This window comes from Perca flavescens, chromosome 24 (assembly GCF_004354835.1).
Source record: "Perca flavescens isolate YP-PL-M2 chromosome 24, PFLA_1.0, whole genome shotgun sequence".
NCBI lineage: Eukaryota > Metazoa > Chordata > Actinopteri > Perciformes > Percidae > Perca > Perca flavescens.
In genome coordinates this window covers 9,984,990-10,010,357 of record NC_041354.1, presented here as the reverse complement: position 1 = coordinate 10,010,357, position 25,368 = coordinate 9,984,990, and the positions used below count along the sequence as shown (strand labels likewise).

Genomic DNA, 25,368 nt, shown 5'->3' with positions numbered 1-25,368 from the left:
GTGGGTGTTTTCGCTGACCTTGGAGGAGACTATTCTGTTGTCAGGGAATCTTTGTTGTATAAAGGCTTCTGTTCCTGGAGGAGGCTCCTTGTGTCCAATGAAAATCGTCCTGCTGTCCACCCAGTTCTCCTCACCAACACACTGCAGGGGGGACAAAGAAAAGTTTGAGTGTTCACTGGAGCATACACGTTTCTCTGTGTTTGTGTAATGTCAGTTTTCATTTTAAATAATTCCGTAGGTGATATGCAGTATGGGTCAGTGGGTAAAGCTTTGCATTTTTGGACTCCCAAATGTAACTAGGTTTCAATGGGAGATGAATAAATGTATGATGATCCTATACACTCACATACACACAAACTCACTCTCTCACACACTTGTAACATAATACTGTGTGACACACTGAAGCAGATTACAGAACGTCAGAATGAATGAGTAATTTCTCCTCCATGAATGGGAACTTTTGTTACCACGGTTACATGGACCTGCATGTGACTCAGACTGGAATGCCACACACACACACACACACACACACACACACACACACACACACACACACACACACACACACACACACACACACACACACACACACACACACACACACACACACACACACACACACACACACACACACACACACACACACACACACACACACACACACACACACACACACACACACACACACACGAGAGCAATGAAAGGAAGTGAAGGGAAAATTGAAAGCAAGGGGAAATTGACGTACAAATAACTATTGATGTCTTCAAGACATACAGCATATCATCCCTACTTCCCTGTCTTCATTGCCCTCTTCTTTACCTTTTGAAAGTCCAGTGTTGAAGCTGTATTGAGACTGAACCAACATCACATCCATCCTATCAGAGAGGGGCCGTACTAACTGACCGATATAAGGAGGAGATGAAAACCAGATAGCATGGGCAGCTTGCCAACTTTGTTGCCCACACAGTTAATGTTCCTCCTCTTCTCTCCCACCTGCCTGCTCCATCTGTTCACCTAACATGTTTCTTACACACTTCCCGTTACTTGTATGCATATGGAACAGAGCCATAAATATACAGGAACACAAAGGTGTTACATAAATATACTGTACATTATGGAGATGCTACTAGTTGCTGGTAGCTCGTTAGCCTGAAAATTAGATTAGCCAATTATCGAAAAATAACTGAAATAGCTGCAGCACTAATGTTGTAAATGAAAAAGGTCAGTGCTCTATTCATAAAATGTAAAATTTGCACAACAAAATACAAATGGAAGGCAAACAAACAATACAAATAATATCATTATCAGTTTCCTTAACAGCCTTTTGTCAATTACTTCAACATGAGCTATGGGATGGCAAGTGAAATTTTAAGAATATTATGGAAAAGACAGTCTGTGACATCCTACATGTGTTGAGTTAGTTTTTTGCATGGTTGGTTGGCCATGATGTAATCAGTGGTGTGCCTGCAGTGATACATTTTGCATTTTGACATGAGAGCCATATTTGTCTGATAAAGACCTGGGAGGATCAAAACTTTGCCAAGTTCAGTTCAATTAGGTGTGTGAGCTATAATCTGATGTGCAGACACGTACATGTATACATGGAAAACAGGTAATGATAATGTGTAGTATTGTTACATGAATCGGTGTTGATCAGAGTCAGATGGCGCTGACTGAGAATCAGTGGGCCTCCTCTCTTACTGTCATCTCCCTCCTTAATGCAGCTTTATTGGTTTTCTCACCTCTTTCCTCTCCATCCCTCACCACAACCTGGATGGCCTCTAAGCGGACATCTCTCTCTTATCGATTACGTTTAGCTTTCCCCTGGATTCAAGCTTTTTACATGAAAGCCTGTCTATGTTTAATCAAATAAAACTACATCTTCACAAAATAAAAATAAAAAACTGCCCTGTATTAGCTCGAGCATTAAGCCTTTGGATGTAACGGGAGACTTTGGGCTATTCTGGACTTCAATAAATCACTTTAGCAGCGTTTCATGTTACAGGACGCGGCAGGTTTCAGGGTGTATTTATAGTTGGAAGGGAAACATTTGTGGTCAGGACAAAGGGATGGAGAGAGTCCGCAGGTTTTGTTTCTGTCGGCCTCACTCAGCACCAACATCCATATTCCTTAAAGCCACATTAGACGTGCACACGCACACGCACACTCACACGGTCCGTTTCAGAAAGCAGGTTCAGTGAAAACTGAGTTTGTTAATCCTGAGATGAGGGGAAACTCAACTCTTTTCCGTTTCAGAAAGAGAAGTTAATCAAACCTGAGAGGGGGGTGGCAGGGGGGGGGCGTAACTCCAGCCCGTTTCAGAAAGAGAGGTAACTTAACCTCAGAGTCAGTTACTATGGTAACTGAGCCTGTGAACCTAACCTGGTCGAGAGCAGGTTCCTCAATAAACCTTGAGTTTCTCTCAGTCTCCTCCCTCTGACACAGCGCGCTTTCATTTCCTCATTCATTCAGTCTGTATCAGGCGCATTTTAGCGCAGTTTGTTATAGGCTATGCATGAATAAAAAAAGGTGTTGGTTTATTAACCGTGTTAGGCAGACTATACGTTTTTTCTTCCTCAAAACTTGGCATGTCCTTCTGTGGATGATCCTGCTGATGAAGAAGCTGTATTACTTCCCAGGGAGTTAAACATACGTCGGGAGCATTTTCATTTCCAGATACTAGCCTACCTATTTGAGCGGTATCGTTTTTCTTCCCAGTCTATCAGTTATGTAGCCTACATAACTTTATCGTCCTCATATCACTAACGGCACCCATCATGGACATGCTTTACATCCCAGAAGATTCTTTGCGTCGCATTAACTTTTTTTGCCAATGGCAGTTTTCTTTACAACTTTGGTGATGCTGAGCATATAAGTAAAGCCACTGTAGCAAAGCGCGCCGTCAGAAGAATGTGACTCGCTCTGAAACATTTTTTTTAATGTTTTTGTAGTGTTCCCTGGAGACAAACCAGTAAGAGCCATTAAAAAAGGAGTTCCACAGGTTTGCAGGTGAATGATGTAAACCCTTTGAATTAAGAGATTATGAATTATAATTCTGTTAATGATGGTGCTGCAGCGTCAGTACCTAGTACTTTTTCGCCCGCAATATTGCACCTAAATGAAATAGATTGTAGGTTCAATACCATTTCACCCAGTAATATTATACTTATGATTAAATATGATATTTATACACTATATCGGAACTTAAGCATTTAATTTAACAGCAATTGCCGCTGTGTTGCACACATGTTCAAACTCGCTGTATGTGCACATGAGTATTTCCGCCGACCAGTTTGTTTGTGGTTGTTGCCATGGTGAATTGTAGTATAATGGCTCCATTCATGCTGCCTTTTTATTGTGGTGGTGCACGCACTTAACTCTGAGTGAAGCTACTCTGAGTTGATTGAACCAACTCAAATTAGCTGTTCTGGAACCGAAAACTCAGCATTTCCCATCTCAGGGTAAATCAACTCAGAGATCACTTTTAGACTCCGTTTGTTAAACCTGCTTCCTGAAATGGGCCCCAGGTATACACAAACAATCACACACAATGTTGTCAATTGTGTGGTGTATGTGTGTTTTGCTGTATGTCTTTACAAAGACAGAAAGATAAGAGAACTCATCCAAAGTGAGAACAATACACCTGGGGTCATTTGAGAGTTAGGACTTTTTTTTTTTTTTTTTTTTTTTTTAGGTAACCTTTAGGGAAAGGGGAAGAGCCTGAATGTACAAACAGGTGCACAGAGCACTTGTGTTTTAGAGAAGTGAAACTAACACTTTGAGTGTAGTTCTAAAACTAATATAATAATAAATACCTCTAGCAATTCAATAAGGAGGATACTGCTTTTAGTATGGTTTTATTTCTCTCTCTCTCTCTCTCTCTCTCTGTATTTTGGAGATATGCCATAAGGTTTGTGTAAAAGTGACCTTCTTAAGATGTTCATGTCAACATGCAAGTAAAAGGAAGTGTTACCCAATTTTGGCTTCACAGAAATCCCCCAACCTTGGACTATGCTCTAATGAAAAGATGACCTGCACCCTTCAAATATAGAGAGACGAGGGAGAAAAATACTGGATCAAATAGTATTGTTACTCTCAGACAGACACTAATTAATGCTTTTTTAAACATTCTTATTGTCGTCTTTTTTATTAGGTAGCCTAACTGAACTTAATCCCTGTATAATGAATTGTACCTGTGTATCTGTTGGTGTTCCTAGTCCTCATGTTTTTCTGCTGCATTTCAGTTTCTCTATTACATTTCAAATTAAAGATGCTTCCAACAAAGCAGATCATTCAGATTTCAAACTTCAACCAATCACTTATCTTAATAACTGAAATATTTACTAAAATGTGTCATTAAGTTGTTGCTTTAAAAACAACAATGATTATTCCCACAAGACCTGAATGCAGCATTACAGAGGCAGAAACTGAAGCCACACTGTGATCAGAAACCATATTGTAAACAGGAAGAGCTGGACCCACCCACCATCTCTTTTGTTGGTAATACTGGAGGAAAACACACACACACACACACACACACACACACACACACACACACACACACACACACACACACACACACACACACACACACACACACACACACACACACACACACACACACACACACACACACACACACACACACACACACACACACACACACACACACACACACACACACACACACACACACACACACACACACACACACACACACACACACACACACACACACACAACCCTCTCCACCAGAAACACCAACAACAAGAAGAGAACCATATTTGATGTGCAGCATCAGATGGAGGTGTGTGTGTTATTTCCTCCAGTATTACCAACATAAGAGATGCTATTCTTCAACAACTTTGATTACACATTACACCCACACATGAGACACAACTCACAGATGGACAAGACTTAGACACACATCAAAAACCACTGCAGAGCACAGGCAAAGCCCTATAAACCATTACATACATACATCATAAAATTTGTGAAACTGTTTTTGTGAAGTTTGTGATTTGAAACTATCAAAAAATGGTGTTCAGTCTCTGGGGTAATACTGCAGTTAGTGCTGTGTGATGCCTGGCAAGTAAAGATAACATTTACAGAATAGTGCAAGCAGGAAATAGGAATCACTGCAACACACACAAATGACTGCAGCTTTAAAGGCTGAGCTGTTGGACTGATGACCAATCCCGTTGCAACAGGCAGCACTGGAAATAAGTCTCAACAAAAGCTACGGACGACAACCTGCTCTCTGCGATACCACTGACAGAAACACACACAAACCCTTCACACACTTTCACATCTAAACACTGTGTCATATATTAGGGTTGCATGTGCAAACGCGATTGAATGCAAGCACACATGCTGCACGAGTGTGTGTTCTCTCTCTGCTGCCACTGAGCTACAGAGATAAGAGAAATCTCGTCCCATTCACTAAATCACTAGGCATTAAATACAGATACATAGTGTGTGTGATTCTGCCTTTGACTACTGCACTTGCAATTTTGTTTTGACTAAAAGGGTGAAAAGGATAAAAATGAAGGTGTGTAGAAAACAGTGGAGTGCTTTAGCAAGGCGTTTTCCAAAGTCACCACTTTCTCCATGGCTATTCCCGATGGATTCAAAGTTTAAAAAAAAGGCACTGGGGCAGGTTGAAAATAGCAATGAACACGTACTAGCTTGTTTTTTATATGCACGTGGAGATCTTGTGCTGTATGTCAGCTAGTAGGCCTGAGAGGAAGTGAGTAACTGCTGCAGTATGTACATCCACACTGCAGAGGGATAAAAATAAAATAAAAAATTAAACATTTAATGTCAACCCACCTGTGCTTTGTGTATTGTTATCTTCATATGTGTATGTGGTATTCGGATAAACGTCCTGATATCTGTGTGTGACGGTCTGGGTTGGGCGCGCGCGTGTGTGTGTTTGTGTGTGTTACCTAAGTCACAGATGAAATACCAGCTGTGCTTCACGTCTGTCACCATACCGCCCAGGCTCACCCGGCCCCACAGGCCAGACCAAATAAGATAATGATTAATCCTTATCATCCACCTCCAAAACGCCACCCTCCCACCTTTAACCACGATGGTGTGTTCAGACTGTGACCAAAACAGTCAGCAGAGCGTTTAGAGTGTGTCAAGCTTTTTTTGTCGCCATCAGCAGCCAATCAGAGCTCTGTGATTCCAAGCAGTTGAGATTTTTAATTCCGCCTGTATGCTAAATTGACCAACCACTATTGGAAACCCCATAACCTTTAATGAATACTGTATGAACATGTCATACTCTTTTCCGCACAGTGGTTTAGCTGCTTTTCTAAACAGATGAATAGTCTGGTTTCTAAGTCTATCCCTCTAATTCTCATTCAATAAAAAAAAAAAAAAAAAAAAAAAAAAAAAAAAAAAAAAAAAGTACAGTGTCACCCAAAAGCTGCTGCTGATGATGATCACAGATGTGAACAGTCTGAACAGGCAGGGGCAGGGCAAAACAAATCCCCAGCAGTGATACCCATGGCGTGGTTATGTGTCCCAACGAATGCCTGTTAAGTAGGGGGTGAAATGAACCTCCATGCAGTTGTGCCTTAAAGGTCTCTATTTTATGCTCATTTTGCATATTTTGGGTTTCTACTAGAACATGTTTGCATCCTTTAATGTTCAAAAAACACATTATTTTTCTCATATGGTCTGTATACCTGAATACGTTCCGTTATAGCGCCTGGCGCCTAATCATCTAGAGATCTATTCTAAATCAATATGGAAATATACTTTAAAGATCTGAAGCCTTAGGGGAATAATATGATTTATTATGAATGAGCACTTGTGCATGATTAAATAACACCAGGTTGCTGCAGCCTGTGTCTCTATTATTTCTGTGTGACGACACAATGACAATACAGTTTAGTCTTGTCTAACACAAATAATTAGGGGTGGGAGACATTTCTTTTCTTTTTTTATCATATGTATCGTGATTTATTTTTTTATTGATTCTTTTCCCTAGAATCAATATTTTTTATTTCCTCATATCCAGCAAAACAAGGCGAAAGCAGAAAATGCAGGAAATACATGTTATGTACTGACTGACACAATTAGTTTCTCATGATATATTGCCTCTAGAAGTTTATTATTCAACTTTTGTTTTTGTTAAAGAAGGACAAGAAAATCGCAATACTCAATACTATGAAAAATCACAATAAATTAAAATCGCGATACAAATCGAATAGGCACCCATGTATCGTGAAAGAATCAAATCAGGACAAAAGAATCATCCTAGCCCTGATACATGCATTGCATGGAAACACGAAAACATCATTACGCTGTTTCCCGGAGGTGTTTTTTGTATCTCAGTACAACACACAACACTCCCACAAGACCGACCCTTCCTGCTGAATCCCTGCTCCCCTCTGTGATAAACTATTGAAAGAGGAGAGGAGAGGAGAGGAGATAACCTTCCAACCTTTTGTCAGCTATACAGAGAAATGAATTAGCCTGGTTTTCACAGAGCAGATCCCATTAGGGAACTGGGATAATGGGCCTGCTTTACCACACCTCACGCATGACTTCTAGCTCTAGAAAGCTCTTAAACTTTGACCACATTAACGGCCCAAATTACCCAAAATTATAAATATTCAATGTTTTTCAAAGGTATTTTTTTGCCTCAGAGTTGGAGAACCTCTGTACAACATTACTACACCTTTCCCCTGAAAGCTACTGTAACGACATTGCTTGTTTAAGCAGCTTTAGGCAGCGATTGCACTCAATGAAGTAGATGCAGGATATTGCAGGATAGACGCAGCCCGGCTCATAGGCTAACCATTGTGCTTCTCCTCAGAGCTGGATAGAAGACCATTGTTATGACTTTACTGTGGATAAGCAGTCATTCTTTGGATGTCAAGGGAATAAACTTACATGCTGGTCATACTTGCTTCATTGTGTCTGCTACTGCGTGTATGTGAGAGGGAGAAACTGGAAGGGAGTGCTGCTGATGATCACAAGATCCCCCATGACTTGACCTAACGCTGCATTCAGGTCACATAAGAATAAATGTGATGAATGCTCGACAGTTAAAAGTAACAACTCAGAAGCTTTCAGTACTTATTCAGCAGGTTGTAGAAAATGCCAATGATTCAGGTGACAATGAAAGCACCTCGACTCGCAAACATCACATGGAAAACATGACCAGTGTGACTCTTTCTCTAATCTTCCCAGATGGCATTAAAAACGAATTAAACCAATGCACATAGTGTCCTTGAGGTCCTAATGAAAATAAACAGCACATCAGGTAGACAGTCATAGAGACACACACTGAATCCAACCAATTCCAGTGAAAAAATAATTAGTAAATGGTGAAGTAAATTGGGTGTAAATGCATCTGTAACAAAGTGACTGTACTACTTCTCTCAGCAAATTCTTCAGTAAAACATGTCTGTGTTTAGTACCTAGGTCACACTCAGTGCCTGCATTGATCTGTGGACACTTGGCTCGCTTTAAATAACTCCAACTCTGCCTTTGAAAGGCAGTGAGCTTTTATGAGCGAGTTACAACACTCACTTTTGCAGGCGTCTAGAAGTTTTACATTAAGTATGTTGAAGAGTCTAGAGATATCAAATATTTAGTGGATACAGCAAAATAACGATTTTGGTGCAGGATATGATCTGGACAATAACTTCTTTCCAGTTATGGCAGAGGATTAAAAAAAAGCAACTGAAAAATAGTGCTTTGGAACTTTGATAAGATGCTAGTTCACTTTCAGGGGACCGTTAGCTTAGCTTAGCACAAAATCTGGAAGCAGGGGGAAAGTTCAGCACCTCTAAAGCTCATTAGATAACATGTTATATTGTTTAATACGTTCAAAAAACAAAGACCAAAAAAATGTTACTGGTGGTTTTACAATGGGTTATGTGCCAGACTATTTCTTGGCCAGGAGCAGTAACTTCCTGGAGTCTCCTCTGGTTGCCCAGCAACCTCACAGTGGACTCTTCCCGCATCTCCATTAAGCTTTAATGGACGAGTAGCATCAATTGTAGCTTTCCTTCAACTCTTTCGCCACAGTAATGTTTTTTGTTTCAACACTTTGCAGCAGCAGACGTTGTGTTACAGTAACATGTGGAGCTTTTAAAGCCTCTACACTCAGTAAAAATGTAGGCTATATAGTACAAAACTGATTTCATCCACTGACAAAGCATCTCTGGTAAAAGCTGTGCATGTATTTGTATTCTTGTTAACAACCTGCATTCTTGTGGAGTTTCATTATGAGAGTCTGCTCTGTTCAGTCCCATTAGCTGCTGGTCTAATGTACATGTGCTTTACCTCACTCTGTTAGTGCTCTTACTTCCTGCTGTAAAGCAATGATGTCTACTTGTCTCCCAGGAGCTCAGAGAAAAGTACCAAAATGCTTTTAATCTTCTTCCAATGCGTTTATTTAAAAAAAGAAAATTCCATTCTCTCCATCTCTCTCCTTCTCGTTTATGGGAGCACTTCTGGGTCTTCCCTAATGTTTGTCCTGTAGGGACACTGCTGCTTAATGGTGTTCATTACACTGTTTGTGCTGCCTGATTATTCATCTGTCTGTTTGATCCTTCTCCGTCTCCATATCTACTCCTTTTTTCGGTTTGCCAGTTGAACTGACATGTGGCTCCTCTGTAGCTGGCCCGTCCTCCTGGTTGGTCTCCAGGGACTCTAAATCTGTCAACTCCTAATTCAAGTCTCTCTCTGGAGCCCCGTTCTCTTTGTTTTCACTCAGTTTGAATCAATTTTGAAATGCTGCTGCTCAAATATTAGGGATTCCCAACAGGCTGTCAGTAAATGTAAATGATGCCCACGAGACAGCTGATGTTCCTCTTCTTTCCTCCTGAAGACCAAAACAAACTAATGCATTTCAAAAGCACAAACTAGTGGGCACTTTATACTATCCATGAAACAACAACACCTGCAATACATCTTATGGTGGACATATTCATTTTGAAGCTTGACTACAGCTTCCACATTTCATGATTCGTTATTCCGAATGAATACAGTTCCTGCTCTTACTTTCTTTTTTTCCCCTTACCATCTTCCTTCCACATTCTGTGCCCTGATTACATTTCTACTGTCCTGCACTCTGCTAGTCTGATCGGTTATGTTGCATCACTGTTGTTGCATAGTTACAGCACAAGTACATAATGTTGGTTCAGTTACATTTGGTTACAAGTGTAATTGCCAATCATTTGACACTGACATCATGCTAAATAACTTCTCTATGTTCTGCTCTTCTATTTTATTATTGCACACCGATTAGTTCTCTGCAGTTTATTACCCTTGAGTTGAGTTTGTTCGTTTTTTTTCTCTGTTTAGTTGAACTTCACTGCTCCCTGTTCTGTTCATGGGGTTTCATTGTCTCATGTCCCCATGAATCTCGCTGCCAAAGACAGACAGACAGACAGACACAAAATGGTGCAGGAGAGGAGAAAATTACTATATTGTCAGTTTGTTCTTCATTATCTTCTTGACAACCATGAGATTAACTATCTCCCTCTGCGCTCACTTTAACCACTGACTTTTTTTCTCACTGTCCACCATCCGTTGATGCTTTTTGTCCCTCCTCCTCCTCCTCCTCCTCCTCCTCCTCCTCCTCCTCCTCCTCCTCCTCCTCCTCCTCCTCCTCCTCCTCCTCCTCCTCCTCCTCCTCCTCCTCCTGACTCTGACTGACATCTGCCAGTCTAATACTCTCAGGGAGATTGAGAGCTGTGATGTTTTTTTTTTAATGGTCAATAAGAGGGACACAGACTGACAAACAAAAACCAAAAACAATTGTTGACTATTTTTTCTTCATTCCTCCATTCCTGAAAACTGCTTGGCAAAAAGTGTGATTATCACATCTCAGTGGGAGGGTAAAAATCAAGAGGGGTGAGGGGAACCAAATGGCATCATGTGGCCCTCATGAGACCAGTCACCTGATTAGGGCCAAGCACCATGGTGGAAATGAATTCCTAGAAGTCATGAGATCTTTGTAAGATCAGCTCAGTCCACTGAGCCCTGCATCTACTCCACTCCTTCCACCAGTGCTAGCTTCAACTATTTATAAGATCTTGCTGGAATTGAAAAAGTTCTTCATATTTAAATATATAGAAAACTGAAAGCAATATATTGGCAGAAGTCAACATGTTACAGAAACTGTGTGAGTGCAGCATTTAGTCTACTGCACCACTGAACACCCATGCTAATGGTGATCCTAATTTAAAAGTAAGCATAATGTGCATTCATGTCCATTGCCCAAATTTCAGAAAGCTTTAGTTTTGTTTCTGATGGAAAAAAACATCACTTCCTTCCTGAGGTTGTGCCATTTGCGTCTACCTTATGTGCTTTAAATCAATCCTGCAGAGTTAGTGCCTAATCCAACCTGTTGGCAAACCAGGTACATTTAGTGTTGGCCTCTTTTGTTTACGGCAATTAGGCTCAAATATTAATGTAGTGATTATTTATTAATGTTAAAATGCTACACAAAGCACATTTAAAAAGGATTTAGTACTGCCACTGGGTTGTGTAATGCTGCACTCAGAGAAATATACTTATGCGATCATAGTTCCATTATTTATTAGGGGTGGGAATCTCTTGGCACCTCACGATTTGATTCTAAACCGATAATTGATGCATCTCGATGCAACAATTTCCAATCCCTGATTTAAAAAAAATATACATATAAATCTGAGTTTGCTAATCACTTCCTAGACAAAGCAGCTAGACAAAGCTTGGATTTTGACATATATTTGTCACACACAAGTTTAAATGAAATGTTTTGTCTACTGAGGTTTTTATTTTGTAGTCATTCCATGCTTAAGCCTTAAACATGCTTGTGAAAGTCACCTTCTCTCCCAGTAATCTTCCATATCAGAGGCTCAGTCATGTTTAAAGGTGGAGAATTGGCTTCTTAGAACATGAAACATGAGGTGGTCAGATGTAATGTGATAAAGTAGATGAACAGCCTATATGTGCTTTGCCTAATTATTTTATGTATGTCTTATTAGATCATGTGTAAAATGTAATAATTTTTTCCTTTTCATTTTTGTGTTTTTTTCTGCACTCTTGCCTAAACTCTAAGTTGTTGTCCATTATCCTATCCTCTTTCAGTCACTCTGTTTTCTGATTTGTACTTGTCTGGAGACAGTAACTCTTAAATAAAAATCAACACATTTAAAAACGTATCAGAATTGAGCATCGAATCGTAGAGAGAATCGCAATGCATCTTAGAATCGATTATTTTTCCCACCCCTATTATTTATAATGTTCTCTTGTGTTATACTTCTTCTAGTCTATGTATAGTAGTCCTGTGCTCCATCTTTAACTGTGTTTCTGCCACCAAATTCTCCGAGAACCACTTCAAACATGACCCTACTGCTTAATACAGGGGAGCTTCTATTCTCATGTCCATTATGTATACTTAGAATAATGACAATGTTTTGACCCAAACTTCCAGATTGAAGTCCAAATTGATTATGTTTAGTCTTGTCATCATCAAGTCCTGTGGAAACCAAAAAATGAATACATCTCATCATCTTGGCTCAAATGTGACAACGTGCCATCTCAATTCTATCAGAGACATTTCCAAGTGCAGTGATGTGTAATCTCAGTATTAGATCACATGGCGTTGCTCTACTCTGACAGCCTGACAGTGTGTTAGAGAGGATTACAGTCATCTACTTCATGGTCCCTGCTAAAGTACATTGATAATGTTACATAGGGGCAATTCTAGGACTTGAGGAGGTTTGGGGCTTAGCCGGATCCATTTAAATAAACTGAATGCAATGCAAAACGGCATTTGACTTGCCTAGCTTGTTAAAAGCCAGTGTATGTTCATTTTAGCTTCCCAGTTTGTAGATGTTAGTTAGATGGCACCAACATTTGGCCTTAGGTTTTGTTTCCAGATTTGTGTGCTGACTAATGATGCAGGGGGTCTGGGGGTTCTCCCCCCAAAAATCTTGAGCATTAAACACTTCACTTCCTGCATTCTGGTGAATTTTTAAGTAACCAATTTCTACCTTTTTCTAAATCAATTTATGAAGGAAACCGCTTTATGTAAAGGGACAAGTAGAACAATACAAATATTAAACAATGGAATTTACTGCAGTAAGGCTCTCAGGCATTCTGTATTGCTTGCAACTATTTATTCTCCTGTAGATCGACTTTTCTAAATATATCTCAGTCAGCACACATGTAATCTAGGCATACTTTACTCTTCCCTCCTCTTTTGTTGGGGAAGTAATCTCCTTAAATGTGCATATCACAATTATTCACCTCAATGATACATTAATTCATTTTAATCAACTAATTAACCCCCTGGACTTCTGGATTTCTGCTCATGTTCAAAACTTTGTGCCCATTCAAAATATAACTCATCCCATCTGTGTTCTGAGATTTGGAGGAGTCATAATATTTTGAGAAAAATAAAGTTATAATAGGCTGTTACAAGAATAAAGTCACTTTGAGTCACTTTATGCTGTGCATTAGGCTACGTGATTGCTCTGCTGACATGGTAGATCTCAGACCTTCTGACGGACACAGAGCCCGGTTTGAGACTCTGAATGAGAGAACGTTTATGGAAATGGCTGTACGCTGCTATACATCGGAGGTGGAAAATGGAAAACACGGCAGAAATACACGGATCACAAACGCGACACATCTGCCGCAGCATGTCGACAGCAGAGCACATCGATTATAATAACCCAAAGCTGCACAGACCACGGAAGGCGCGCTGCTCATCTCTAGTTTTACAGCAAGAGTGGACACCAGCGACGCACAGGTCTGCTTCAGAGCTCCGTGTGTTTGAGTCTGAACCAGAGACTGGAAACGTTACGTCACAGGAACTTCAAACTAAATCCTTAGTATTGCGCTCCTAAACATTTGATGACATCGATGTATTTGACTGATTTGGCTATGATTCCTCTGAAAATTATTTAGAATTGTTACTAGGTGATAGTTTCAAAGAGAGATCCAGGAGCTATTCATAAAACATTCAGGGCTGTAGCCAGGGACACTCAGGCCTGACGACGCCTCTGATACAGAATAATCAGATGTTTCATGTGCAAGGATTGTTTCCCCTGTTTCGAAATCACTTGAGTGCAATCATCTGCACTTCCAGGCAATACTGGTTTGTATTTGTCAACTAGCAACAAATACATCTTCAGGAAGAGGATAACTTGTTGTACAGCTTGCTGCAAAAGTGGCTTCACAAGTGCTCCTTGTGGATGCCATTGAAAAGCTTTTAACTCAGGAGCTCCCTATTCTGTAATAAATCAGCTTTTTGTGAAAAAAAAAAAAAAAAAACACTCAAATGTCAGTTTTATTCTTAAAAAGATAAAGATTTGCATGCAAAAGATAAGATGCATGCAAACAAGGATGAATCCATCCTGTGACTAGAAACAGTGTTTTCCATTCTGTCCTACTACATAATTGTTGTAACTATGAAAAACTCCACAGAGAGGGCAGCAGATTATGCCTCTGCAATGGCCAAATTGCCAAGTGTAAAGAGGCACGTTAAACAGAAATGTACTGACTTAACTTCCTTCCTGCATTTAAAAAGCAAAAACTGTAATAGGTTTAGTAAGTCTATACATAGTCCTGCATTGCCAATCCTATCTCCAAAGTGCTGTGGAGTAAGGTCTGGCTAAACCATAGATACATACCAGGATATAAAAAAAAAAAAAAAAAACTCTGTGGGTTGTTTACATTCCTTTAAACCAATCGCATTCGTCTTGGGCGACGCCAAGATCCGGACGCAGCGACGGTGCCTTTGAACAAGTAGTCTTGGGAATAAACTTGTTTTTGTGGAACATTTGCACTCCGCAAAAGAAACCGCCACATACAATATTAAATTAAGTTAACTGTTCACACAGAAACGTGAGCTATTCAAATTAGCTGGATACATTGTTAAACGTTAAACACTGCGTGTATTTCGTTCACAGCAATCCCGCCAATCAGTCCCAAAACGTCCCAGTTAGATACTTTGTAAATGCTGTAAACATATTTTTTGTAAATCTTTGCAATATTTCCCCGAAAGAACCAAGCAGGCCTGTCTTATTGCACAATCCAAATTTTCTTCAAAACCTGCCATTTTCAGTGTGTAGCTTGCCAGCTCCAAGTTTGTTGTTTCCCAAAGCGAAGGGATTTCAGCAGCACTCAGAGAGCCGAAGGTGAGGGCCATCCGGCGCGTGTGCTGGAAATGTACTTCTGTTGATCCTGACTAGTCTATACATAAAGACAGAGCAGGGAAACAATATTTGTACTTCTCACTTTGCAACATCATCTTAGGACTAACCGTAGTAGTAGCGCTTAAATTCCTGCCATAACAGGAGCCGATGTAGTTACAGCAGTGTTTCCCACTTTTACAGGTATACAGTCTCATTACTCAGATTCAGGATGAACACACACAAACTCAGAGAAGGCAGAGGCAGTGAATACATACAAAGGTCAGGACAAAGCAAACAGCACAAGATGGATATAACTTCACTCTAGGTTCCAACAACTAAATCATGCAGGCATTTGCTCAAGGTAATACTGTTCAACCTGAACCAGACGTTTGCCTGATGCACTGAAGCAAACGCCAATCAGCTCCAAAGACTAAACATTTCTCCTTGGGTGCATTTTACAAAAGGAAATTACCTTCCTTTTCAAACACCTACCAATGAAACCCAAACAAAAAGTTTATAAAACACAAATTCCTCAGAAGAGCTGCTGCCAATAACAGAAAAAAAAAAAACTGAACATATGCCATTGACAGAGGAAGGCAAAAACCAAAACAGCTATTCATAACTGCTTTATTATGGATAGATGTCCGTCAAACTACCTTACTATCTTAATGGGAGTACTAGGAAGAGAGCAATCAATTTATTGCAAGTAGGCAAAAGACTGCTTCACTTCCTGTGAGAACATGCAATAAGAGGAGAGTGCTAAACCAATAATCCAAATAATCCATACAGTAGTTCTATAACGATGTCCTGCTCGTGTCTTAAGCAAACAAAGCAAAGAGAGGAGAAAAGGGGGAGACATTCGGGCTGAAAGAAAGAGAGGGGAGGGGGTTGATGTCTGCAAATAGCACCATCAGCATTTAGGAAGATCACTTCACTTTTCTTGCTCTCTCTCTCTGATATGAGGACCGTGGGGAATGGTGTGTTCCAGCAGCGAGTCGACCAGCTATCATTCCCTCAGATAGGGAGAACATTAAGGTGTACCTGCCCCTCTCAGCACTTTCACTGGCAACCCGGAGCAATGTTATTATGATGACCCAAGTTCAAACAACGTCTCTCTCTATCTCTCTCTCTGTATCGGTCTCTCTCTCTTTGGATAGAGGCCTCCATGCACCATTAACCCAGGGCTATCCATCATCTGTCTCCTTGTTCAATGGGCTATAATACACTGTTAATGCTACTGCAAAGACACTGATACAACCCGATAATGGAGCTCACACACTCTTCAGCAGAACTACTGTTTGGGCAATGTGAGAAGGAGTTAACCAGTGTAAAAAATAAAAATAAAGCATTGGTACAGAAATGTTTTGTCTTTTATGTATCAGCAGATATGAAGATAAAAAAAAGTCAAGTTAAACCTCTAAAAAGCAGCTTCAGTATGACGGAAATGCTCAGTACAGCTCTATCACATTATTTTTTCTCCCAACAAACAGCCCAAAACCCCCAAAGATTTTCAACTTAGAATGATCAAACAGAGGAAAGCAGCAAATGCTATTTTATAAGCTATCTCCAGCAAGTGTTTGGCAGTTTTGCTTGGGAAAAAAATGTAAAACATTTAATCTGTTACTGAATTGTTTAAGATTTATTTTCTTACAATTGACTAATTGTGTAATCAACTTATTGTTTCAGCTCTGCATGGAGCCTATACATCCTACATGGGTTTATACTGTAGATGCACATTATAAATATACTCCTGGACTTGGATGTATATGGTCAGTTAATTAGAAAATGTTTGATATACTAAATTAACTAAAATAATAATAATCTTCCTTTAAAGTGCTAATAAATATAAAACAAAGTGAAATGTGACTCTTATTGTATCTTTACGTAAACAAGTACAAGGGACTGCTAAATGTGATTGAAAAGTGAAGCAGCAGCCAGTCAAAAACAATCCCAAGACCGAGTGGCTTAGTGAGAGCCTGTAAGTCCTTCAGGTAAAGGGGTTAACCCCGGGAGCACTTTGTGGATTGTATGGACAGGCAGGTGTTAACTGATTACCATGAGGCTGAGAGGAAACCTGCCACTGTTGGCACACACATGAGCATGCTTGGAAAGCCATTCTACAGCTTCACAACGACATTGATATCCTTCAAAATAAAAGAATACCTTTCCTGGATCCTGAAAAGGGACCCAATTCAAAAATGTGTGATACACGCAAACACATCAAGCCATGCATATGCTATTGTATTTATCAACATTTATCATTACTATTGTAATTAAAAGAAACACAAGTTTGAAGTTTGCCGTTTGAGTTGTGCTTAAAGCTGCAGTGGAAAGACAGAATTTGCAGTAAAGTGAGACCTCTTCCTGCAGCTCTCCCTCTCAACTGTCGCACAGGCAGTGCATGTGCAGAACAGCCAATAGGAACGCTCTCTCTCTCTGAAATAACCTGTGATTGGCCAAAGTCTCCTGTCATGGGCTAGATTTTCTAAAGCCTGAAAACAGAGCCAAGAAGAGGTACAGAAGTCCAGTTCTCTCTCAGACCACTTGAAATACAATATGCTGAAGGATTATTATGGAATTTTTGCACAACGGCAAAAATAAATTGCCTACCACAGCTTTAAAAGGTGCAATATGTAATATTGTATGTAATACTGGCAGCTAGCGGTTAAAATAGTTACTGCACTACCAATCCAAAATACTGGAGAGTCGTCTCCCCCGCCCGTTCCTGCCCAGACTCGAAGTTCACGGGGGTTGCCAGGCTGAGACCGCAGCATTCACAACAACGTTGCTAGACGCTTGTCTCACATAGCCAGACATTACTCCACAGCACAGCGGAGTAGCTAACGGTAGATGCTGGCTATATTGACAGTCATAAAAGCCCGTGCTCACGCGGAGCTCTGTAACCAAAAATGCCCGTCCCTAGTAGCTGTGATAAATTAGCCTGAAGCTAATGCTTACCTGTTCAGGAGAAAATAAGCCAACTCTGCGTCCTTTTGGGATCTAAGCTGTCTCCATCTTTCAAATACATCTCCAATATTTACCAGGGGGTTGTTACGTCTCTGGTCACGCAACTATTAGAAACATGCGGTTTTCTTTTTTTATGTCATGTAGAATCTATCTCCGTTGATCCTGTTCGTTTGTTTGCTGCTTTCATGGCTGTACTACCGTTACAGCTGTAGCGCGCTGGGTTTATGTTTTTACAGGTATATCTGGCAACCCGGTCTGCCTGTCAAACTGGGCCGTTGATAACAACACACAGACCAAAACATAAACATAAATTCCGTCACGGAATGTAAATTTCAAAAAGAAAAAATACTGACATTAGCATTGTTGTCAGAAAAGATAGTATTTCAGTTTAACATGTTTCCTTAATATCTGATGAGGCATTGGTGTCATTTTTGGATTTATTACAGTACAAATATTACATATTTGACCTTTAAGTCAATATGAAAAACAATGAATATGTCCTTTAAATAGACAATTGTGTGTGTCTGTCATAAATCGATTTATTCTGTGTTGTCATAATAGCCTCTCGAGAGAATAAAAGCAGTCTTTGGACACCTTTTGGTATTTGACCTAATTCTAGCCAGTCCTTGGGAAAATAGGATTTTTTTTTTTTTTTTTTAATTTCACTTACAATTAATTATTGACTAAGGAAATCAATTTTCAACCCTAATTCACTCCATGAAAGTTGTGATTCTGTAGTCTTTTAACCCTCTGAGATCTAAGGACATTTTTACATTTCTTTTTAAATTCACATTTTAAGGATATTTGCATACAGATAAACATGTGTTTCATATCAAAATGTCAACTCAGCTTTCTGTACAGTGAGGCCCAGATCTGTTCCAGAGCAATGTGTAAAGAGATAATTTGTAAATAAATGTCTAAAATGAAATTTGTAATATTGCTTTTTAAGTAGGACTGTTGTCAAACAGCTTGGACTCGCCGGTGCATCTTTTGTCCTCAGAGGGTTAATTTACCTCCTCATCACTGTCTGTAATACTAGTGTACACTGTATTTGACTGTGGTTTGTGATTAAACCCAAATCTGTGATTAAATACTTGTGCTGTCTGTAGTTGGGATAATTTTTTACATTAGTAAATGTTAATGGCATTTATCTGATCCTCATTTTGCTAGGGGCAACCCCCCTTAAGCACTGCTAGAGCCCACACTGAGCAGGCCTGCTGTGCGATCACTCCATAAGAAGCTAAACAAACGTCAGCCCACATTGTCAGCCAGTCTGCTTATGAATTATTGACAACTAGACAGAGCCGAGGAGTTCATGTGATCCGCTGCCCTTTGCGTCACCTGGCTGATGAATTCCACTTGCCCGCTTACTAGCCTGCATGAAGTAACATTAACACTACAGAGACAACAATATGACCAACAGCCACTATTAAACAGTTATTCTTGCCTTATATGCACAGATCACTTAACATGCTTCCTACTGTATTCAAAACCTATGTGCCATGAAAATACAGCAGGTGGAAAATAAGCAGTAGGAGTGAGAGGCTTGGATTTGAAAGTATAGCTGTAAAATGGATTAAGTGTGTGAGGGTATAGTGAACACCAGTAACCCTTTAATCCACTGTGTGAAGGCAGGAAGCCAGATAGAGAGAGAGACGAGAGGAATTTCCTGTCCAGGGATCCAGATTTGTCAGAAGCAGAGAAATGCTGCCCGGCTGCTTTTAAGTCACCTCTACACTGACAAGAGTCGCAATTTAGGAAACCGGTAAAAATTATTTTTAACAAGCGGCAAACTGATTATTTTCTCATCTTGATGATTAGAAAAGTCTCCAGAACAGCGTTAAAATGTTGTATAATTACCTTCTCCGTTTTACAACGCTCACTGCGTATTTATTTTCCAGAAGAATGTATGTTTAGAGCTATGACTGAAATAATACATGATAGGCAAAGACACATGTGACATTTTGTTAACCACACATGAAAATAGTAACATCTCATTTTTTATTTTTATTTTAAACAGCCAGTTTGTGTCAATGTGGTAAATCTGAAGAAAAAAACAAGACTCATTTCAGCACTGAAGTATTGCACTGAGGAGGACTGCAGAGATGCTACAATTTAGAACAATAAATTCAGAGCCTAAAAGTACCCAGAGAAGAGAACCAACGAAGGGAAGCCAGCCAGCCAGCAGAGTGAGTGAGTACAGTACAAGTACACTAGGTCTCAGTGCTCCGACTTGTCACTATGATTACATTTTGTTCTCATTCAGCGTGGACAGGTGCGACAGACACAACGATTACAACTCTACATGTTACACTTTAAAAGATAGCCAGTGTTTCCTTTAGGATTTTTGTTAGCAGTGGGGGCAGGTCCGAACTCACCCCCACATGAAACAGAACTGACACTTAGCTGCAACACAAACTAATATATTTATTCCCCTCTATTCACACACACAATGAGGCATATTTTCAGTTGTGATTGAACTGTATTTTTTGAGTTACTATATAGGCCAACTTTGATCTTGACATATAGGCTAAGCATTCTTTAGCAAATAACAATAAACCCAATATTAATTACATTATCTTAATGCAGTGTAACTACTTCAGCATGTAAATAATGTACCTAAAATACAACCGTGGGCGAGGGCGTTGAGCAATCGCTATTATATCAAATCAACAGCCACGTGCAATTTAGCTAGCAGGTGAAGAACACAAACAATGAAAATCACCAGTTAGCTTCATTTAAATTTGCAAGACCAGGCTTAAATGAACTGACAGCATAACTTATATGACTTACAGTTCTGAAGGACTTACACACACAATCTCAACTGGCTTATCATCCGGACAGCGTCTCTTTTTCCATTCTCCCCCCACTCGTGGTGTGAAGCGCGTGTCCACGCTATTCTCCGACATGCACTCTAACAATGCAGCCCTATTTCTGATACCGTGGGGGGCAGAAATGTTGCCGTGGGGGGCCGCCACGGTCAAATCAACATAGAGGAAACACCAAGATAGCTATAGGCTTACATAACATCCTCTGCCTTCTTACCCCATCAGAGATGGCAGCAGAGACCAAATAACTGCAGGAGTACAAACACTGGTATCCAAGTGGTACAACATGGCCTCAGCTAAGCTTTATAGTAATGTGTTTATTTAACCCATATTTTCACAAGAGTATTACATTAAGTGAATTTAGCATTGCTTCCATTGAAATCTGACAACGCTGATGGCATGTTTTTTAATTTACTTGACGCGATATTTTATATTGTATGATTACATGCATGTAAAAAAGGTAAGGCACTAGACTGTGATACACCACTTCTTTTTGTCTTAGACTTCAAATGAAGGTGTATTGTAGGTAACAACCAGGTAATAGAACAGCCTCATAAATAAGAATGTGCCAATGGTTAAGTCCACCCATAGACTTCTGCTTCCTTCTTAACTTCAGGTCTACATTCTACAAAAAAAACTATGCAAAGTTATTGTCTTCACTCCCAGGACTTATTCCTTCTAACTAGGGCTGGGAAATATATCGATATTATGTTGATATCATGAATCGTAATATGACATAAGTGTTGTCTTTTCCTGGTTTTACGAGCTGAATTAAAGAAAAAAATAATGTCATTTTCTAAACCTACCAGACTGTTCCAGCTGATCTATAATTTGCCTTTAATCATTATATCCACATTACTGATGATTAGGCTACTTATCACAAATTTCATTGTGTAAATATTTTGGGAAAGCAGCAATTGTCAACCCTACAATATCTTTGCAATATCGAAATATTTGGTCAAAGATATTGTGATATTTGATTTTCTCCCTATCGCCCAGCCCTACTTCTAACTGTCCCTAACTGTGCCTGACTGCTCTGAAAAGGAAAAAACAGTGTTTAAGTATGCTGCTCCCTTGGCTTGGACCCAGTTACACAACCACTTGAATCTTTGGGAGCTCGTTTCATTGGACATTGAATTGAATCATTGAATTTTGAAGAATGTTTTTTATATCTTATAAGTGTGTCATTTGTTCTTGTGTCTTTACTCCTGGTTAAAAAAAATTATATAATAATAATAATAATAATAATAATAATAATAATATTATTATTATTATTATTATCTGTTAAACTATGTTTGCAGAACGGCATTTATTTTTTCAAAGTGGATAAAGTATCTCACAAGGTGGCTTTAAATTTAATTATTATTTCTGCACATATATTGAGGTTCCTAGTTATTTTAAACAGATGAGTTTTCTTAATTTTTAGGATATGTAGGACAGTGGAGTTGCTGATTAAAGCATCTTGAACACACTGTCCATTGGAGGTGTTTCAAAAGAGTCCGCTTTATTCTATTATGTTTATGGTTCAGTTATTGCTTATCGCTGCATGTAAATCACAGCTGTTTTATCTGTTTACTGATCAAAAACAAATCTCAACATGCCCAAAGGCAGCATAATGGCTGTCAGCCCAAAAAGCAGCAAGTGATGCCGTTTTAATTGGCCTCATGAAACAAACTCTTTGCTCATGCTGAGATGTTGGATGCATTTTACCATACCTTTATTTTCCCCTTAACAAAAACAAACTACAAATCACTGACATTTCACATGAGGATTCTTTAGAGAATAACAAATGAATATATTAGGATTTCAAATAATTATTAGCTTCATTTACAGACATAGTCAGAGGGAGAATCCTTCATCATACTGCTGGCTCCAAGTATTGACTAATATTTCATAAAGGCCCCGTGTATTGGAAACCAGATAAATGTCCCTAACCCTCAACTTAAGCATTCAGCAGTCTCTTTGCATCCGGGTTTTCGCAGCAGCAGTACAATCAATTTAATCCTAAGCCATTTGTCTAAACCAGTTATCCAGATCAATTACAGCAGCAGACCTCATCAGCATCCCACATCCTCCCAGTCACAAGCTTGTTTGTGCATGTGTCTTACTACATGGCTCCATCTCACCGTCCACACAGCAGGGATTGTATCTAATAAGCCATTTGCAACAGTTGGGAGTCTAAGTCTGAGTCTAAGCCTCAGCTGAGGGAACCGGGGTATAAACCTCGCTGGCTCTCATGTGAGCAGAGTTTGCTCTGTCTGGATTATTGTCAAACACATTACTGTGGAGCCTAATGCAACTCACAGCCATATAGGCCGACTGCTCCACTGCTGCCCATCGATTTGACGGGCAGGAAGAAAACAAATGGATTACATAATTAATGTGAATGACGGTTCCATTTGTAGTCTTGTACATAATACAGAAAATTAGTACTGTAGCTTAATACAGTAAACTAGAGTGAAAAGCACAAACATGAGTTTAACAATTTCACGGCAGATCAAAGTTATTTTATCTGATGCAAAACAAGTTAAACTATGCAAAATAAGCTGGCAGGGGCTTTGCTTAAAAAGTGCATTGGTTTTTTTTGGCACTTTTTTTCTATGACTTGTCAATACATTAAGATGAATGATAATTGTTGTCGGTCTGCATCTCTTAGCATGTTCTGTCATGCCTGGGTATTTAGCCTACTTTCCAGAATCCTGCTTTACAACTGATGATACATGACTCCACCTTTCACTTATTGAAGCACCAATGATTCGGATTTGTTGACTGAAGATGTAGGCTATGTGTGGGTGTGTTCGAACATGATGTGCTACAATAATTGAATTAATATTAATGTTCAGATGCCAAATAATTATTGAAAAATGATGTGTGCCAAATCTCATTCAAAAATCTGACGTTTTAGCAAATCCAAAATACTGCACCAAATGGCACTTGTATTCATAAAATTACATTTTGAAATAGATTTACAATCCACGACGGTGTAGGTTACCATTGAAGATATAGAATAATCCAATATAAAGTTAAAAATCACCACAAACTAAAATAAATACATTTCAAAATAAAATAAAAACTATAACTTCCTATAAAAAAAAAAAGTCATAAGTGAAGAGGTCAGACAGTTTACCAAACATTTGCCAATGAGCTTTCTTCCACTCCCTTTCGTGAGTGAAACTTAATCCGGATGAGTAGCTGCTTCGGCGGAATTTGAAACCAATAAAAAAAAAAATTGTAAAAAGGAATTGTAAAAAGCTTTGTCCTGCGGTCAAAGGCGGCCAGGGTAAGCAGAATTGAGAGTAACTGAGAGTACACACGGAGGACGTGTTCAGCGTTGTAAAAACTTACATATCTGCTGATGAGGGTCCGAAGAGTGCTGAAATCCATCCCCATCCTCTTCCTCTTACCTCTCCGGACACTTCTTCTTTCGGAGTCGTTTTTCCAAAAGGTGACTTTACTGTAGACGCTAACTTCTTTTTAATTCTCCTCCTTTGTCCATGTCTTTTACTTCCTTCTCTTCTTCCTGAATTACAAAAAAAAGGCTCGGTCCGACAAGGCTTTTCCAAACAATTGTAAACCTAAACTCACCTACAATACGGGGTGGGGGGGGGGGCTGAAGCAGGCTTTGCCAGTAAAATTAGGAGTGTCTTGTGTGTCTAAGAGTTTAGACAGGAACTGACAAGTTGGTTTCTCCTGCTATGAGACTGGGTCACTTCCTCTCCCCCTCTGCGCGTGTACTAGTAATCTTCTTGTCTCGCGCCGCGGCCAAAGGAGCTTTTCTGTCATCTACGTCACGTGGAGCCAGGTGGTGGCTCTGACTGGAGGAGAGCGCATGCGCACTCATGTGCTTTTGGTGTGTAATTTATTGGACGTTTCAGTTAATTAGAATATCGATTTGTTTGCTCGGGGCGTAATGGTGCACCAAAGACAAAATTCAAGAAAAAAATTGAATTCAACTGAGAAAAATGCAATGAGAGGACAGTGCTTAAAATGTACGTGATTTGTGTGTGTGTGTGTGTGTGTGTGTGTGTGTGTGTGTGTGTGTGTGTGTGTGTGTGTGTGTGTGTGTGTGTGTGTGTGTTGGGGGGGTTGTCCGGATTTGAACACCCCGACACCCCAGTGGTGCTGTCCACCCAGATGGTGCTGAAATCATTCCAAAAAAAAAATCTTACACAAATCCATATTTTTCCCACGTGACTATTCCCCACATGACTATGTTTCAATAAAAAGATTTCTGAACTATCATTTGGTACTTTTATTAAAAATATATTAGAAAGACAAACTATAGCCTATGTTCCTCTGACATCTAAGTAAGTAAGTAAGTCCAATTCTTCAGTACAGCAAATAAGCACGGTTTAAATTATGCTCTTCATTCTTCATTCTTTTATAAATTAGTGCCGTAAAAAGAAAAT

At 39.6% G+C, this 25,368-nt stretch overlaps 1 protein-coding gene across 2 annotated transcripts in view; it reads right to left on the bottom strand.

Annotated features, from left to right (window-relative positions):
* Positions 1-24,556, bottom strand: part of atp11a (ATPase phospholipid transporting 11A) — a 47,761-nt gene extending 23,205 nt beyond the window's left edge. For both annotated transcript variants that reach the window (XM_028572240.1, XM_028572241.1), the window contains exons 1-2: positions 24,305-24,556; positions 19-141 (exon numbers count right to left, since the gene is read on the bottom strand). In XM_028572240.1, the coding sequence (XP_028428041.1) occupies positions 19-141; positions 24,305-24,349 (168 nt within the window). In that variant the 5' untranslated portion in view covers positions 24,350-24,556. The remainder of the gene's footprint in view (positions 1-18; positions 142-24,304) is intronic.
* Positions 24,557-25,368: the final 812 nt, after the last annotated feature.